The sequence below is a fragment of the Podarcis muralis genome, chromosome 1, assembly GCF_964188315.1.
Source record: "Podarcis muralis chromosome 1, rPodMur119.hap1.1, whole genome shotgun sequence".
NCBI lineage: Eukaryota > Metazoa > Chordata > Lepidosauria > Squamata > Lacertidae > Podarcis > Podarcis muralis.
Genome location: NC_135655.1, coordinates 66952437 through 66970752, shown reverse-complemented (window position 1 = coordinate 66970752; position 18316 = coordinate 66952437). Strand labels below are relative to the sequence as shown.

Below are 18316 nucleotides of genomic sequence, written 5' to 3'. Positions count from 1 at the left end.
TTAATTTAGGAAAGGCCAGCGAGGAGCAGCAGCATTGTGGTCACAGCCTCCTGGCTGTGATGAAACTATTGTAGTAGTAGTAGTAGTAGTAGTAGTCATGTGGCCAGCATGAGTAAACTGTTTTTGGTGCAGTGGAACACCGTGACGGAAACCAGAGCACACAGAAGCACTGTTTACCTTCCCACTGCAGCGGTATCTATTTATCTACTTGCACTGGCATGCTTTTGAACTGCTAGGTTGGCAGGAGCTGGGACAGAGCAACAGGAGCTCACCCATCACAGGGATTCAGACCGCCAACCTTGCGATCGGCAAGTCCAAAAGGCTCAGTGGTTTAGACCACAGCGCCACCCGCACCAGTTGGGGCAATGCAGGTGTACTGGCAGGTACACTCTCTTTAGTGTGTCCACACCACCTTAAACTTGCTGCTGCCCCACCCCATTTCCCCCTACCCCATGAGCTCATTCTCAGTGAAGATGAGAAGAATCCTGTTGCATCAGACCAAAGGCCCACCTATTCCAGTATCTATGGTGACTAATATATGTCTGGAAATCCCACAAGTAGGAAATGAACGCAGTAGCCCTGTCCCCCTATTGCACTCCAGCAACCGATATTAAGTGGCATATCACCAATGAATCTTGACATTCCAAATAGCCACAAGTTCTAGTAGCCAATAATAAATAGGTCCAGTTCATTAAGACAAATCTTGGCTTACCAAGAAGTGAGCAAAATGTGCAGGTTCTTGGATCTAGGCTTGTGGCTGCAGCACCCCTGTTCTGGTCCTGCTGGCACTGCTGCGCTACCTGAAGATGCTTTGGCTTAGCATCTCCTTAAACCTGGGATTGTAGTTTGTCTCAGTCCAGACACTATGACCCTATAACCAAGGATGAAGGCAAACGGGGCAATCGACTAATTCTCCATGAATTTGGCTAATGGAATTGAACACATCTTCTGGGCAGGCAGCCCTATAAATTAATTATGAATTGCCTGATGAAATGTTTCCTTTCATCTTACTTGAGTTTCCTTTCGGTTGTGTATTGTATGATCTTAAGTTCTAGTATTCTCAGAGAAGGAGGAAAAAAATGTGTCTGTATCCGTGTTCCACACAACACATACAATGAATAATATTGTATTATTCCATGAATAATATTGTGAGAGAACTCCAAACTGTAGCCCTACTGGATGATTTCTATATAGTATGTGATGACCCTATACTTTTGTAATGGGTTTCTAGGTACATTTGTTCAGATATTGACCTAGTTAGTCCAGAACTAGTGCTAGTCCTGCTTGTCTATAATCCAAGATCCTCAAAACTGCCATGTGCAAATTAGTTATCTTGGTATGAGAGGCTACATAACTGTAGAGCAGTCACAGTAGCTTAATGCTGTAAAAAAGAAAAAGGAAGAATGGGCACACAATCTGGCAGCTAGTTCTGGCAGAACAGTTTACGCTTCAAAACAGATTTGCAAGAGGGATATGGTTACGCACGACAATATATTTGAAACTTGGCTTCTGTTCTTCACTTGTATCAGTAAGAGAAGTTTGCAAACTGCACCTTCAGCAGCATATGCCTCTTTCTGAAATGGCATCCTTCAGACGTATCGCTTATAACATAACATGGCTAATTCTTATTTACATATCCAAGAAACTGCAGACCACTAGCCAGTGCTGTAGTGCAGTGGTAGAACATCTGCCTTGGTCCCAAATTCAGTTCTTTGCATCTCGGATGGACCCAGTTTGAAACCCTAGAAACTGGCAGTCAGTGTTAATAGTATTGAACTAGATGAAGTGACTTACTTTATATAAGGCAGTTTCTTATGTTCCTATTGTTTGTGTTTTTATTGCTTGTCTTTGCAGCCTAAAATTTACACACACACACACACACACACACACACACACACACACAGTAGCCTTGTTCTGAGCTACCTTTGCAACTGCTGCTGAATGGTTCAGCTATTTTTAAGGCTTCATCTTTCTTGACATATTGTGAAGAGCAAAACATTCACTAGAAAGAGGATATTGTTTTTTGAGTGGTACAGCTGATATTAAAAAAGAGATGCATCTGCTGTTGAGGTCTCAACAGCACTTTGGAAAACTAATATAAGACATACTTGAACGTGCACATGTAAAAACCTGTCATGCTTATGAGTGCTGAGTCGAATGCAGCTTTTTTATTTTTTGTATGTGTGTTATGTGGAAGAATATCCATCAAAAACCTTTGCTTTGGTATGAAACATGGACTGGGTTTTAGATTCCTGTTAACTTTATCTATGTTGCAAAATTCATGTGGCTTTTGTGTTTCGATACAACATTTTTTCAGACATTTTTGTCAAAACATTGCAGTGAAACCTGTCCTGGGCTGCATTTTATAACTTGATCTTTCAGATAAGGGGAATTACTGCAGTCATCCTCACAAAGCCAATACTTTCCCATATATGGCTCAGAGTTCCCTTTGAGACCTAGAAGCCAATCCTGACTGGCTAATAGGTGATAGTTCCAAAAATAAAGTAAAACTGTAGAGAAAGTTAATAGTTCTACTTTAAGAAACACCCGGTATTCCCTGTTATACTTGTGCAGTTTTAGTGGGTTTGCATATATTGCCCCCCCTTTAAACTGTACAGTGAAAGTAACATTCCAAGAACCCAGAGACAGGAGTGTTCTTCAAGCATTATTCTCCATGCAACCATAACGGGGCACCACACCTCCCCCTTGCCATCCATGTGTTGGGCCTGAATTCTGAAGAGGGAAACCTGCTCTGCATTTGCATCCACCTTGGAAATCAGAAACGTGCAGGATCAGGGTTCTAAATCACCAAGGGAGTGTATGCAGTAGAGCAGGTTTTCCTCTTCAGACATTTCCTGTATGGATGTTGGCAGTGGTATAAAGGCAGAGCCTGGGGATGGGGTCCTGTTCTCCCTCTACATGCGATTATGATCCTGCAAAGGATAATGCCGGAAAGAGGCTAATTTCTGTGCCTATGGGGCATTAGACAGTTTGTGTACAAGTAGCTAAGAGAACAAACTTGGTGTTCAGTCCTGTACTCAGTTAGCTGGTAGTAAGCCCCATTGAACTTGGCACGGTTATTTACAGGGAGCATGCATAGCATTGTAATGTAAATGCCTGTATCTACAAATACAGCTCTGATTAAAGTTGTAGCACAGACGAAATTACAAAAATCGCGTTTAAGTATTGCCCTTTTGATGCAGTACTGTGTAGCTTGAGTCGTGCCAAAAACTAATGGATCCTTTTACCGGAAACTGAAAATTAAAGAGGATGAGTAAGTAGTGCACTTCAAGGTTTCATAATATGCATTTAACTTAAATAATGAATGCCAAAATCTAGAGTCAGCCAGTAAGTTGCAACGTTTTCTTTGCAATATGTTTTTTCCACTCACCCTCTAATTAGGGGTCTCTTTCTTCCTCTTTACTACACTGGATAATAGCGTATTTCAACACAGATTAGTGTGTGCTTTCAAAAGTAGGATGGAATAATCCAGTGTATTATTTCAGTACCAGTTATCATGAAGAGCATGCTAAAATTTATAACTTCCACTTTTGGGAATTTAATCCCCCCACCTTTTAAAGACATGTCTCCACAAAAGAACAGGATTAATTAAGTAATCTGATGACTATTAATAAAAGATTCAGATTTTATTTTTCACCAGTTATTTATTTAATAGGTGCATTCAGACACAAACCTTTTTGTTCAAGGTTTCTAGCTTTGCTTCTTAGCATGTTTTGACAACATATTCCACCGCCAGGATTTTCCACTCCAATGTCCTGCAAAAATAATGTTTCAGGGCAATCATACCATTGGGCGTGGCTTGACAATTACGTATCTGAGTACAGTTGTACATTGGACCCTGAACGCCTTGCGAGTCGAACGTTTTGGCTCCCAAACTGCAAAGTGAGTGTTCCGGTTTGCAATCGTTCTTTGGAACCCAAACGTCCAATGCAACTTCCACAGCTTCCAATTGGCTGCAGGAGCTTTCTGCAGCCAGTCGGAAGCTGCGCCTTGGTTTCCAAAAATTTTGGAAGTCAAACGGACTTCCAGAATGGATTCCGTTCAACTTCCGATGTACCACTGTACTGTTTTCTCCTCCACCTTGGTCACACTACAAGCACGTGCATGTAGATTTCCACAGATGAGTAAAGGGTACTTGTAGTGTAGTCCTAATTATGTCCACTCTGAAGTGAGCCTTTCAGAATTCAGTGGAACATACTCATAGGCATGTGAAGTTAGGATTGCAGCCTTCAGCTGTGGCCTTTCCCATCCCCTCTTCGCACCCCCCCCCCAAAAAAAATACATTTTTATAAACTGGATGGTGGTGGTATTGAAACCTTCCTTTTACTTTACTGCAAAAGTGGAGAAGATCCGACAGGAGGTGGAAAAGCCACTTACATGTCCTGTGTCCTGCCAGTCCTGGAATAATAACCTAAGACTTTCTTTCCAGCCATGAAATAAAAACTTGAAAGACGGGTACTGCCTGGCACTCGGATCTCGCCCACTTTTGTCTTTCCCACTTTTGAATAACTTTCCACCCACCTCTCCCTTCTCTTCTTGCAATGACAGCTCCCCAATCTCCCCAAACATGAGTTTTTCTGAAGCCAGGGGGACAATCTTAGAATAGAGACTGAGGAAGAATCAGGGTAGTCTGGAACTCCTGAATACTGGCCGACCATACCCACCGCAGATGTCACAGAGGTGGTAAGTGGAGGGCAGAACTGCAAGAAGTTTCATCTGGATAATAAGTGCTGAATTAGTGATGCGAAAAAGGAAAACCGATTTTACCCCTGAGATACAAAACTGGAAAAAAGAATTCCAGAAAGCGCTACAATGTCATCTGAAAGCACCTGGAGAACACGAAGGAAAGAGCTCATTTCACTTAGTCAAGTGTAACTAAAATCCATGTTTAATAACCTTTTTTTTCAAGTATAGGGGAGGGAAAGATGTTAGCTCTGCAGATATCAGGAAGTAGATGTAAAAAAACCCATGGTGGAGTGAACGAGGGCTTAGCAATGTGTGCATTCTACCTAGAAATCAGATATGGCAATGTTTCTGTTTAATGTGGCAACAGGGAACTAGAGCCAGAAGCCCAATGAATATGAAAATCCTCCTTCTTTTCTTCTTGTTTACATTCAGGGGAAAAGTGCAAGCTCTTAATTTAACCCTTTTTGTTTCCACCAAAATGAAAGTCACTTTTTGATCGATAATGGAAAAGCTATAGACGTGTCAAAGTATGCTTTGTAATTTTATTTAACGAAGTAATTCAAAATGGGGAGGAGACTCTTTGAAGCCAAGTTCTGCTGTTTTGTTAACCTAGGCAGCCAAAGTTTGCACAGCTGCAAAGGGGAAGATAACTTTAACCCTTTTCTTGCAATATTAGCCTTAAGTATATTGCTTAAATATAGTTTGTCTGTTTTCAGAAGCAACCTGTGTCCTACTCAAAGGCCAGCAGCTGCTGTATAAAATAGTTCCTTCTCCAGGACAATTCTCTCCTTCCTTTTTCTAGCTGGGTGGCCACTTACATCTCATCAAAAAAAGAGGAAATGAATCACCCAAAAAAGGACATACTTTTACATAAAGTATTTTATAACCTATGTACACAGATAAGACATTAGAAATGATTTAAAAACAGATGCTATGGGCTATATCTAATGCTGCAGGTCTGCTGGCCCAAGGATCTTTGGGTGTGCAACTGAAATTTCTCTTCTACCCCCTCCCACATGTATCTCCCTCCCCAAGAAAATTAGCTCCAGGGCGGTTGGGGTTGGGAGATTGCATTCCACCTTTTGTTGCAGATATGTAGGATTGCTACAGTCCAGCACAGATTGCTGGGTCCCGTGAGCGGACCTTCCGCTCAGTGTATTGCTTTTTGTTTTGAGTCTCTCTCCGAGAAGATGGCAAGGAGAGACGACATGTTTCTTTGTCCTGATTTATGTATAATAAATCTGTAGTTTTAGTATGTATCCACAGACTCAAGCCTCTTCTGTTGTGCAGTTTGCTCTAAGTAAAGTGTGCTCAAGTCAGCAAGCTTGAGTTGCTGATTTACATCTTAGCCAGCGGTTGATGAATCTCCGCAGCGCGAAGGCTGAGAGGGAGATGATCCAGCTGGGGCCGAGCCAGCTGGCCTATCAATACCGACAGTTGGGTCACCACCTGAATCAGATTTTGAGGTGCATGTGGTGGGGGGAGAGGAAGTCCCATTTCACCAGTGAAACCTTGCTGGTTCAGCATTGGATGCAACTCATCATAGTGGGAAAGACTGTGGCTGAGGGCTAGGGACATCACTGGATACAACTCAGAATTTCTTTTCTTTGCTCCTCATTTTTATATAGCTGTTAAATCTTACAACTCTACAATTAAAATGATAAACCATAAATAACAAAACGACCCAAAGTGTCTAAAGGGTTTTTGTTTGATTGGCAGCTCATTGTTTGGATGGAAGAGAGATGTATTCCCTCCCTTAACTTTAGCTGGATTGTGCTTGTTATAAGAACAAAACTGCTCCTTTTCCCTTGCGGGGTATCCAAGAGCCCGTATAGAGTCCTTAAGTAGGTCCCCTATCTGAAGGAGAAAATAACAGAGGCCAACCAGAAAATATTGAGAAGCAAGGCAGCCAGTAAGCCTGATCTTTATTAACTGTTGCAACAGGGTGCTCACTACCACGTGCAGGAGACAGGAGTGACCCAGAACAAGGGTGTGCAAGCCCTTATATAGGCTTTTGAAATTGTCCACAATGTAGCCAGAGACACCCCCCCCAAAAAAAAAATCATTCATACATCACAGAAGGAGGCGGTCTCCAGCAAAGATCCTCTTTGTCAGGATACCAGGTAATGGCCAGTGATTGCTCTGCCTGGCCAGCCTGAGCATTCTTTTGTGATGGTAAATGCTTTAATTCCTGAATCCAGGTCACAGGCTCACCCTATTCATACACACATGCCATTAAGATAGGTAAGCAAAAGACAACGGAGAGGATTTCCCATTTCCTTCCTCCTTGCAGAGAAGTATTTGAGGTCACTGAGAGAGTCAAAATGGTTTCAGGATTGTTCTCCTGTACTATTTCAGACGCATGGTTTATATACTTATGTATGTGTTTGTCCTGTACATTTATTAACATTTATTTTATATTTGGGACCTTAGAATTCTTATAACAAGCTTATCAAGATAGAGTCAAGAACAGAAAACAGTTCTCCTAAGGCAGGGGTGTCCAAACTTTTTTCAAAGAGGGCCAGATTTGATGAAGTGATTAGGATTGAGCTTTGAAGTTGTTGAGCTTTTTTTTAAAGATTGAAGTTGTTGAGCTTTTAAAGATTGAAGTTGTTGTTGCCACAGGGGCCAGATTCAACCGACCAACAGGCCGGATTAGGCCCCCAAAACAGACTTTGGACATGCCTGTCCTAAGGACATTTACAAGGAAGGAAGAATCATTTGAATTCAGCTGGACTTGCTTCTGAGTAAACATGTTAAGGCTCGTAAATACTCCCATAATGATCTAATTGTAGGAAACCACAATGGTAGAGGCTTCTTATAAAAGACCCTAGAGACCATTTACAGAAAATTCTATGTGACAATTTCCACCAGCCCTGGTTTGCAGAAAGCTCAGGATGCAAGCTGTATCAAAATTGGAGAAGAATTCTAAAAGTCCCTGATGTCCTGCGAACTCTTTAAAGTAGATTTCAGGTAGCTAAAAGCCAACTGCCTGATTTTCATGATTTACTTCAAGGAGTTAAAAATCCAGAGCTGTGCTGGATGAGCCAGATGGTCTTTAACAGTAACATTGTTCATATTGTTTAGATTATCCTGTTGCAAGTACAGTGCCTCGTTTACCTTTTATGGAAGAAAGTGTGGAAAATTGACCACAGATGTACGCAGCTTGGAATGATGGCTGAGGCAAGGCTTTCCAGGCCTCCCTCTCTAATGCGCTTGATCCCACAGATAAAAAATAAATACAGAAATGTGAGGAGGCAGCATGAGAATTCTCTAGCATTACCTATTTAAGTGTTTACTTTAGATCTCTGAGCTGCTAAAGCTCTCATTTCCTTAAAAACCAAATGTCATTTGTTTCCCTTGTATACTATTACATTTAAGCAGCTTTGGCACAGATATTTAACCAAGTACTAAGCAGCACAAGATTTATACACATCTTCTATAAATTACCACCTCCCCCCGCAACACACACACAAACATTTATAAGCAGGTAGGGGAGAAACCATGACGTATATAGACTTCAAACACAGTTCCTAATTAAAAAGAAAGGAGATGGTGGTTGTTTTTGTCCTGTATAACAGAGAGCATACATGCACTATTAATATAGCTTTGATTACTATCGGAAGCCAAGCTTGTGCCAAATTAATTAGCTAATCCTTCGCTTACTTTCAGCCATGTGTTGAATTTGCACTGTAACTTCAAAGGCATATCTGAATAGAAATGCACTTCTTCTCGGGTTGAGTCAGATCTTGATTTTGAATATAAAATGGCGCAAATGAGAATTGCAAATGAAAAGCTACGTACTCTGTTCTGTAAAGTCCTTTTGTTTCTTATCACTTTCCTTTCTGCCCCTCATTTCCTTCCTCTTACTGATGGCTGATGTCAAACTGCATTTACTTCTGGCAAGTGGGTTCCTAATTGGAGTTTCAGTGCTGACATGACAGCATTTGCATGCAGGTGCTCCTGCCACAGACCCCAGCTGCTCCAGCTTTCCTAACCCCTGGGAGAAGGGCGAGCCAAATTCATAAACCCGCTCGGTGTCTGAAGCTACCAAAGACGAAAATCCCAAGTTAGTTTTGATAAATGGAATGCCTTGGCTCACGTGCCTTTTGGCTAATAAGGAGACAGCCTGATGGACTGTCTGCACACCTGGAACATACTTGTTTACATGATAGATAAGTTGGTAATACATTAAACCGCGGGCTGCAAGCCCAGATTCAGACTGTCTATTATGGATGTGGCGCTTTAAAAGAAACATAGGAAGCTGCCTTATACTGAGTCAGACCATTGGTGTGTCTACTCTGCACAGTTTATTTTCTATACTGTACTGACTGGCAGTAACTCTCTGTGATTTCAGACAGTCTTTCCCAACCCTACCAGCAGATGCCTGGGACCTTTTATACACAAAGCATGTCTCCTAATCCCTGCCTGCTTTGCCAGATTTCTGATAAAGTATAGAAGTGGAACTGAGTTGGTTTTTTCTGCCACATCCAGACTGGCATTCTGTTACGAGACCCTAGATGGCTACTTGGAGCATGGATGGTGGTCTTTATCTAGCCTGCTTATTCTGGCATTTGTAGATAAACTAATGTTTTGCTTTTGCCATTTTTTTTGGGGGGGGGGGGGTGGGACTAGATGGAATGTGTTATGAGTCCAACCGGAAAAAGATGCTTATAGAGTATATATTTTTTCCATTAGTAATTTTGGTAAAATATGACACCTTTATATTTGGAAAGTATGTGACAAAGTTTGTATTGTGTTGATGTCACCCTTGGGCAGCTGCTGTGGTCCCAGCACTCTGCCAGGACCCTACTTCTATCCCTCCCCTCAATAGCAGCCAGCAATCAATGCCAGGCACCAGGTGTCACAGTTTAATTTCCCACAATGCTCTGCGGATCTACAGTGTTTAAGACACTATTGGTGGTGTAAATGGCATCACTTGGCACTGCTTCAGCTTGTTGCTACTGACCACTTCTGCCGTTACCAAGGCCTACTACCAGACACCAATTTGCCAAGCGGTCAATGGACTGGATGAGAACCAGTCCATTACCGAGGCAAGACAATGGTCCAGCACATCCATTGCCCCACCTGCAAAGGTAAAGTAGAGCTGTGTGTCACCAGCATATTGCTGACAATGTATTCCAAAACTCTGGACGATCATGTAGATGCTAAACAGCATGGGGGATGAACATATAACGTCGATCCTGGCCCAACTGCACTGGTTGTCAGTTAGTTTCTGGGCCCAATTCAAAGTGCTGGTTTTGACATATAAAGCCTTAAATGCCTCAGGACTGCAGTACCTCAAGGACTGCCTTTCCCCATATGAACTGACCTGGACCCTGCAGTCATCATCTGAGGCAAGTGGTCTGGAGGGCGGCAACACAGCAATGGTCCTTTTCTGTGGTGGCTCCTCATTTGTGGAATGCTCTCTCCAGGGAGGCTTGCCTGGTGCTTTTGTTACATATTTTTAGTCACTAGGCAAAAACATTCCTCTTCCCCGAGACCTATGGCTAATTTAATCTATGGCCTTTTAAATTGTTGGGGGGCTGTTGTTTTGGTTTGTTACTATGTTGCGCATTATTGTGTTCTTATATTGTAAGCTGCCCTGTGCTCCTTGGATAAAGGGTGGTACAGAATTTAAAAAAAAATAAAATAAAATTTATAATATTTTCATTCTTTTAAAAATTTAGCTAATGGTTTATCTCTTATTTTGCAAAACACAACAGCACTTTTAGTAGAAAAGTGGCCAACAAGAGCAGTAAATGACAACTATTTATATATCATTTGGAACTGCCAACTACACGTTACAGTTGAAAGGGTGCACTAAAACAAGGTGGTTATAGCCCCCACACGTAACAACAGCAATAATAATCACTATAGCCAAATAACCATGGACAGATAGTTTTACCAACTTCCATTTTTTTCTCTCTCTCTCCCAGAAAGTGCCAGAGACTCAGCATATGTAGTTTTTGTAGTGAGAATTCTCATGAAGGAGCAAATGGTTTCATTATTGGATTTTGTATCTCTATACAGCATTTATTTTCTTAAAAATAAATATGCCCCACCTTTCTTTACGACATAAATTCAAAGTAGCTTTAGAAAGTTACAAGATACATAAGACACAATAAAACCAGTTCAGATCACTAAAATCCGGGCTTTTTTTCTGGGGGTACGCAGGGTTACGCATACCCCTAAACATTATGTGAATCTTTGTACTTTGGTCCATTTACTGTATTTATTTTGTCCCGATTTAACTATAAAATGGTGATTTTCTTGAGTCAAAATGAGAGTACCCCTAAATGTTTTTTTTAGAAAAAAAGCACTGACTAAAATCGATTTCATATATCGAAAACTAAGAGCAGGGTAAAACAATTCAGCTTGAAAACAGGGAAACCTAACTCTTCCCCACACTAAAAGCATGGAGAATGGCTTAGAGCTGCTTCATACGTCATTACTTGAAATTGGAAGGTTGCATGTTTTATATAAATTCCGCTCTGGCTCTCCACAAACCCCCCAAGCAAGAAAATCCCCACACACTATGGAATTTTCAAACCACACACTTGGTGATAGTCTGCTTATATGGCAGGAACTACGATGACAACATCTCCCAGCTAGTATTTCAGGAATAACCCACACGTCGGCTGTAATCAGCCCAAGATTGTTACAAAGATGAAAGGTTTGGGCTAATGTACAGAGCAGAAAGAAAGAAAAAACAAAAAAACAAAAATATTTTCATTATTGAGATAATGTATGTGTGTGGAGGGGGGTGGGTGAAGTATTTGATTATAGATTATATATAAAAAAGACTCTGAAAGATAATTATTAATATAACTCACATAAAGGAGTCTATTCTATTTACTTATAGGTATAGAAAACAAAAAACAAAATTCACTGTGCAGTTACAATTTTTATTTCCTCTATGGCTGCTGTAACATGCAAACTGTCTAATTCACAAAACTGCATCAAAACAGTAGCATGTCCATAAATAACTGACTGTTCATCAGGTGTTGACTCTCAAGGAAACCACTGAGGTAAATAATCTTGATGAATATGAGAGGAGGATCAGTTGGGAGGCAGTCTAGGTAAGTGGGAGGTATCTGCTGGTTTCTCTTTTCCCCCTCCCTCTTCTCCCTGCCCCCATTCCATGCATTCATGAAATGTGCAGGGATCTTCAGCAGGGGTGCTGGCCAGAGTGTCAGATGGACATGTTTTTAAAATTTGTATTTTTACACTGTTGACATTTTCTTCAAACTATCCCCGAATTTAGCGTTCAGACGATGTGGGTGCATAATTGTAGACATGCTGACAATAAAAAGTGTGTCTTTGTATATATGCACACCCAAATCACCAGTGTTACTTAAGCCACCAGCTGCAAAAAGAGTGGCAGCAAAACTCTTAATGTGGAATCATATGGAAAAAAATATGTGCTGAGGAGTTGGTGTCTAAGATGGATATATCAAAGGTGAATAAATTGGAGAAACACTACCAGATAATAGAGTGGCTTAACTGATAAGTGGAGAAAGCTCAGGATGTCCATAAAGCCAATGCTGTTCCAAGAAAGGTTTTGTTGAAGAACTGAAGCAAAGCAGGAAGGATGGTCTGATGTATAAAAAGTTGCTGTTGTAAGGGAACAGCCTATCAATCATGAGATCTATAAATAAAATTGATTTATTTGTTAAATTTGTTTTCCACTCTTCCTTCCACTGTACGTACGTACACACACACACACACACACACACACACACACACACATTGGAGGCATGCTACTTTTGAAGTAATCAGCACTTTGAAGATCTATTAGTAATTAAATTGGACAACATATAACGTTAGTTAAAAATGCATTTTCTTCCCATTGCTATCTGGATTTTCTCATGGCCTAGATAATTTTATCCTATTAACATCAAACATACAGGTAACTTTAGAATCCTGCATCTGCATTATTTCTAGGAAAGCATAATATAATTAGAAATGACAGTAATTGGCATTACATGGTTTAATTAAATTTCCTCCTCTGTGCACAAAACCTTTTAACCAGCCATTCCAGTGCTATTTCTGTATTTATTTGTTATGTGGCTAAATGTGTTATGTGGCAGATATGGTATTTATCCATTTTCACAAATTAAGCTATTAGTATTATGTTGCCTCTGAATTGTTTCTTGAACTGATGGGCAAAACCACCTGAGAGAGAGTTCCCACCTCTCTTCAATAAACTTCCTGTCTTCACTAAGCTGAAAATTGTGGGGTTGAGAAAGCACTGTTTTGTGAAAGACAGAAAGATCAGACTTCCAGTAATGTTGTGGACATTTTATGCTTAGGAGAAGAGAAGCACAGGAGCTTATTATCCTAAACGAAGGCAACACCGGACAGTAAAAATTCCTTCTAAATATCAGGAAGCAATGTTACTTCTGAAGCAGCCAGATTCAAAAGTATTCACAGAATTTCCCTGCCATCCTATACAGGTTAGGATTGTGGATTCTGAATATCCCAATGAAATGATTCTCTTTGAAGAGCTCTGAAATGCTTAGCAGTATTTCAGTTCTATCCCAACACTTATATGCTGGATTTAGTGAGTTTGCTAAACAGCCCCTCAAAAATGACCTGGGAGATAATATACCTGGAAAAGGTAGGTGTCCCCTACAAAAAGAGATTGGGTGTGCTATTGGGGTGGTATTCCTTTTACTGACCTTGAGACGCCAACAGTGGAGCTGGTCTATTGGAGGCGAAAGCAACAGGAGGACCACTGTGTGATCGGAGGCTAAGAACAGCCCCCCTTTTTAAGGCTTTGAATGAAGGAGAGGCTGGTTACCCCTGTTGATATAATTGGCAAGCTCAGAGAGTCTCTACTAGGGGTGGAAGGATCTGTCAGTGTGGGTTCTCAGAGTTGCTCATTTTTTCTCCAATCTTAAATTCTGTCCTCCAGATTTCATTTTTTTTAAAAATCCTCATTAAAATTCACCAGCATTTTTGTACAAATTTCTTTGTACTAAACAGATTTTTGAATGCAATTTTTCTAGCTGCCATCCTTGATGTAATGTAGTCTTGTATGTTATTTTCACTAATGTATTAATTTTATGCACACATTTTTGTAAACATTGGTGGGAGAACTTCACCGCAAAATTCAGACAACATTGCAAATTTTGAAAGAGTGCCACAGTTCTGTTCTCATGTTGTTTTGGAAAGAGCAAATTTGATAGATTGAATTTCTGCCCCGTCTCTAATATCTGCTCCTTTACAAATGAATAGTGACTGGCCTGGTTCCAGATTGAGAGAAATGAATATGGAAAATAAATCCCTTGGGGTAGAGACCAGTAGACGGGAGTAAACAGACCACCATGTCACCTGAGTGAGGGCCAGGTGATGCAGATAGTCCTGGGGTGGGGGTTTTGAGTATAAGCTGGCCATTTGAAGGAATCCAGTGGTTTAGAGAGACTGTCTGGCGATCAGTTTAACTGCACTTGAACACTTTAATAATTAATGGGCGTTCTGGAGAGATGCTGAATCTGACCATTTCGATGCAGACTGGTTTCCCTTCCTTAAATATATTAACCAGTGAGATTCATGCATTGGTAGCCTCACAATTAGATGACTGTAATGAGCTTTGTATGAGACCTCCCTTGGGATTGGCTTGGAATCTCCAGCTGGTGTGGAATGCTGCACTGGGTTACTGAGTGGATCACCTCGGCGCATACAGATTTCATCCGTGTTGAGGCAACTTGCACTGGCCGCCAACCAGCTACTGGCCATGCCCTACTCTGAACTACTTAACTCACCCATCCTTCATGATTGCCCCTTTTGAAATGTGGAGACAGGACCATGCCAAAGCAGTATGCACAACAAGACTTCAGAGGTAGCTCTTGGGTTCCTCTGAGCTGCGCAAGTATTCCATGACTTCACTTACACGGAAGACCTGAGAACTGTTGCCTGGCCCAAAGGCCAACAGAGCAACAAGGAGAGGAAGGAACATAAACCAGGGATGTGAATTCCCAGTTCACAATTCCATTTCTTTTCTTTGGCTCTTGAATCAGGAAGGCCCTTTTGAGGACCACCAGGAGATTAGGGTAGGATATGTTGTTATGGTCTCTTCCCCATTTTGGGGCAGCTGAGTCTCTTCACTGCCATCCAGAGTTAATCAGAAAGAGGGGAAGGGGGATAAAAACAAGATAAAACATCTTGGGTGTGGTGGACCTTATTTCAACACACACCTGCTGCTTTTCAAGGCATCTTGGAGCACAGCAAATATATGTTCAATGTATGTTTGCATTGGCAGAGTAAAGAAGTGCAAGGGTGAATGAAGAGGTGGGGAGCAAGGGTGAGGGGAGAACAGGAGAGGAGGCGATGAAGAAATGGATAACTTGACAGCTATGGTGTGAGGTTCAGAGCTGTTGCAGAGTAGATGTTGATGAGGCAGTGAAGAGAGGGAGGGGAGTGAAGGAAATGTTTCGCCACTGCCCATCACGGCCTTCTTAATATCTGCCTTACACCGATTCCCTGCTGCTGTAATTATGATGGGCTTTGTAAAATGTAATAGCCCAAGAATTCTGTAAGTCATTTGGATAAATGAGGTTGCCTGTTTGTCAAAACATTTAGCTTTCTAGATGAAATTTGCCGAGATGGGAATGGCAAATGTAGTTTGTTTTGCAGATGGTCTATGAGTCTCCTGTGGCATCATATTAAATTATATAGGCAGTCAGTCAGTTGTTCTACGATGCATTGAGCTTCGAGTTGCAATGTGCATTGAGTATTCTGTAGAGATACAGACTCAAAAGCATAATACAGCTACACAGGGCAGCAGCAGAAGGGAGTGCTTTAAAAGTAGGGGACTTTTCAGTTGTCCTCGTGTTTGAGAAAATGAGGGCTTGGATAGTGTACAATGGGATGTGGAGCTTTTTGCCCCAAAGGTAAGGGATGCTACAGCCCTTGCTATTTTCTTTTTCATGTTGATTGCTGTGGCTCTGAATGATTATCTGTGCTAAGCATTTAGGGTGTTTTCAGAATTGATGTTTGTGGTGTTAGCTTTGCTTTGCTGTATTTTAATTTTTTTGGCAGGGTAATGTTTTTATGTTGCATTAGCTAGGCATCACATTGTGCTTTAGTACCAGAGGTCAGTAGTTTTCTAAATATATAATCTTCTAATAAATGTTGTGCTAAAAAACTGGTTCTTTTGCACTGAAGTGTGTGTTGTTAATTTTAGTAAACGCAGATTAGCAATATCTGAACTGCTTAATAGTACAAAACAAAAAATTAAAATCTGTATATTCAAAACCTACTTAGACATGCTTAGCCAAAATTGTTTTGTGTTTTATTGTAACAAAACTTTTTGGGAACCAAGTATCTTTTAATTTCAGGTCTCCTTAATTCCGCTGGTTGCTAATAACCTCTCACAGTTGTATTGCTATGTGCTTTATATTTGACTGTGTTCTGAACAAGTTTGATCAGATTTCCCAACATGAGTATCAGAGAGACTACTTGATTGTATTCAAAAGCGTTTATTGTGAACAGCTGCATGAGTTATTCACACTTTAACACCAGAAACATGGGGGAATTATATTGGATAAGCTGGCATTTGTAAATTCATATTTATGGCATTCAGAACTGATTATCTTAACACTCAGCTGCCTGGTTGGAAAGGGTTTATTTGAAGTTTTCTGCAATCATGCTACTGTGGTACAAAGATTGGGTAGAAATTGAATCAGAATTATTTATTAATGGCTGAAAAGTAATGTGCATGTGGATGAAGCACTTTTAAAGAATTACGGCTTTAATTTGGCATCCAATTATATGGGTTTAAAACTCATTGAAACTAGTTGGACTGTATATATGTGTACAGGATTGCAATCTAGTTTATGTTCTATGTAGCTGAAAGCAATCCAGTGTCTCTCTCTTTCTCTAGTTGGTGGCAAGGCACCAATTCTTTGTGTGTGTGTGTGTGTGTGTGTGTGTGTGTGTGTGTGTGTTTGCTCTTTTGAAACAAATAGAATTTTGAAGCTTTTTTTATCCAACACTCCAGGTTGCCTTGACATGCCTTGACAGTCTTGAGCTACACCAATGTTGTGGACACTGTTGTCAAACTAATACCCAAGAATACCAGTACTGCAAAAGGGTAGCTAGGGCTTTAAAATAAATTTATTGTTGATGGGAAAGGGAATATGTGAATTCATGCTGCATATAGCATGGGGAGCTCTTCCTGTTTGGTTGACTTGCTCAAATCATGAGTGTTCTGAGAACATTTTGACATACCCCAAACCCAGGCAGCCTCATTTACAGCCTCATGTTTGCTAATTAGGCAGACCATGCACATTCATTGTTGTGTTAGCTACCAGTTGCTTTGTGTCTGCTCCTGGCAACTACCTCAGGAAGTTAGGAACCAATCAAATGCAGCATCTTTTTACATGACTATTTGTTTGCTCATGCCTGCTTATCTGAAACCAGTGAAGCTGGTATGGCAGAAGTGTAGTCAGCTGCTGTGTTGTGTTGTCTCCGATTCTCTTGCTCCGGCAGTATATGGCCCTGGATCAGCAACCAGAAATGTGGGTGTGTGGAAGGAGGGGCCGTTGCTTTTCTGCCAAGTCTCAAACCCAGAATATTTCAATACCAAAACCAACAACTCATTTTTTCCTTAATGTATAGAGTTAAGCCTGGGTTAAAGAAAGAGGAAAGTCCACATGGTTAGCTGAAGTATGATTTCACCTGCTGCCCTTTGCAAACCTATCTAGAAGAGCATCCAATTCATTTCACCAAGCTTTTATTTGGTATCTGTGAGGTGTGTTCTAAATGAGGTGTGGGTAGGACTGCGGTTTTACAGCCCAATCCAACTTTTTCAAGAAATAAGCTCTAGACTTCAATGGATTAGTCCATAAGATGTCACAGAACCTAGTCAGCAGACGACTTACGTTGCCACCTCTTCCCCTTCTAGTTTGCGCTGCGTACACTAGGTGGCCTCAGACAACCTACTAGCCTCAGCTACAGCTCATCCCACACCTTCAACATGTGGATAGTAATACTGACCTACTTTGTAGGTCACTGGGATAATGCATCATCCCCTTCTGACTCTGCTTTAAATCAGTACAGTATAGAAGTGCTAAGTGGTGTTATCTGAAATGTCAATACCGGTAGAATGGTAATTCAAGTTGCATTCATTGCTCAACTTCACATTACAAGCAAAAGTTATGTAGAAAATATCCGTTGCAATAACCTAATTGTGGGTGCGTTGGCATGAGGAACAAAGTTATCTGGAGCAAAGGAGCATCAGTGGTGGCAGAATTAAAACAATATACTTTTATAGTGCTAACAGTGTAGATCTGACAGGATTCCCTCAGGGATCACTGCCAAGAAGGCATTGCTCCTAGTGGATACTGAGCTATTCTCCCTGACTTGTGGCACCTCTGAGACAGGAGGTAGCCAATGTGGTACCCTTCGTATGTTGTTGGGCTACAGTTCCCTTGCCCTTTGGCCCCACATTGACTGGGGTCGATGAGGATTGTACTCCAGCATCTGGATTACAGGTTGACTACCACTGCTTTAATAGGCCCTCATAGAACATAATACTTTGGAATAATGGAATCATAAGGTTAAAAGTGTTCCCTCAAACTGATGGGTCTTGTTATTTCTT

At 41.0% G+C, this 18316-nt stretch overlaps 1 protein-coding gene and 1 long non-coding RNA gene across 3 annotated transcripts in view; one reads left to right on the top strand and one right to left on the bottom strand.

Moving 5' to 3' along the window:
• Nucleotides 1-18316, top strand: part of PARVA (parvin alpha) — a 60656-nt gene that overhangs the window by 19993 nt on the left and 22347 nt on the right. The window contains exon 1 of one of the 2 annotated variants that reach the window (XM_077930390.1): nt 15563-15605. The exons of the other annotated variant lie outside the window; for it this stretch is intronic. Coding sequence (XP_077786516.1) covers nt 15578-15605 — 28 coding nt within the window. The 5' untranslated portion in view covers nt 15563-15577. Of the gene's footprint in view, nt 1-15562; nt 15606-18316 lie in introns of those variants that run through there. 2 annotated transcript variants of the gene reach the window in all.
• On the bottom strand, nt 3646-8651 carry LOC144328017 (uncharacterized). Its single transcript, XR_013393229.1, has 2 exons — nt 8512-8651; nt 3646-3776 (listed from the first exon to the last, which is right to left on the bottom strand). It is a non-coding gene; the product is annotated as an uncharacterized LOC144328017 (long non-coding RNA).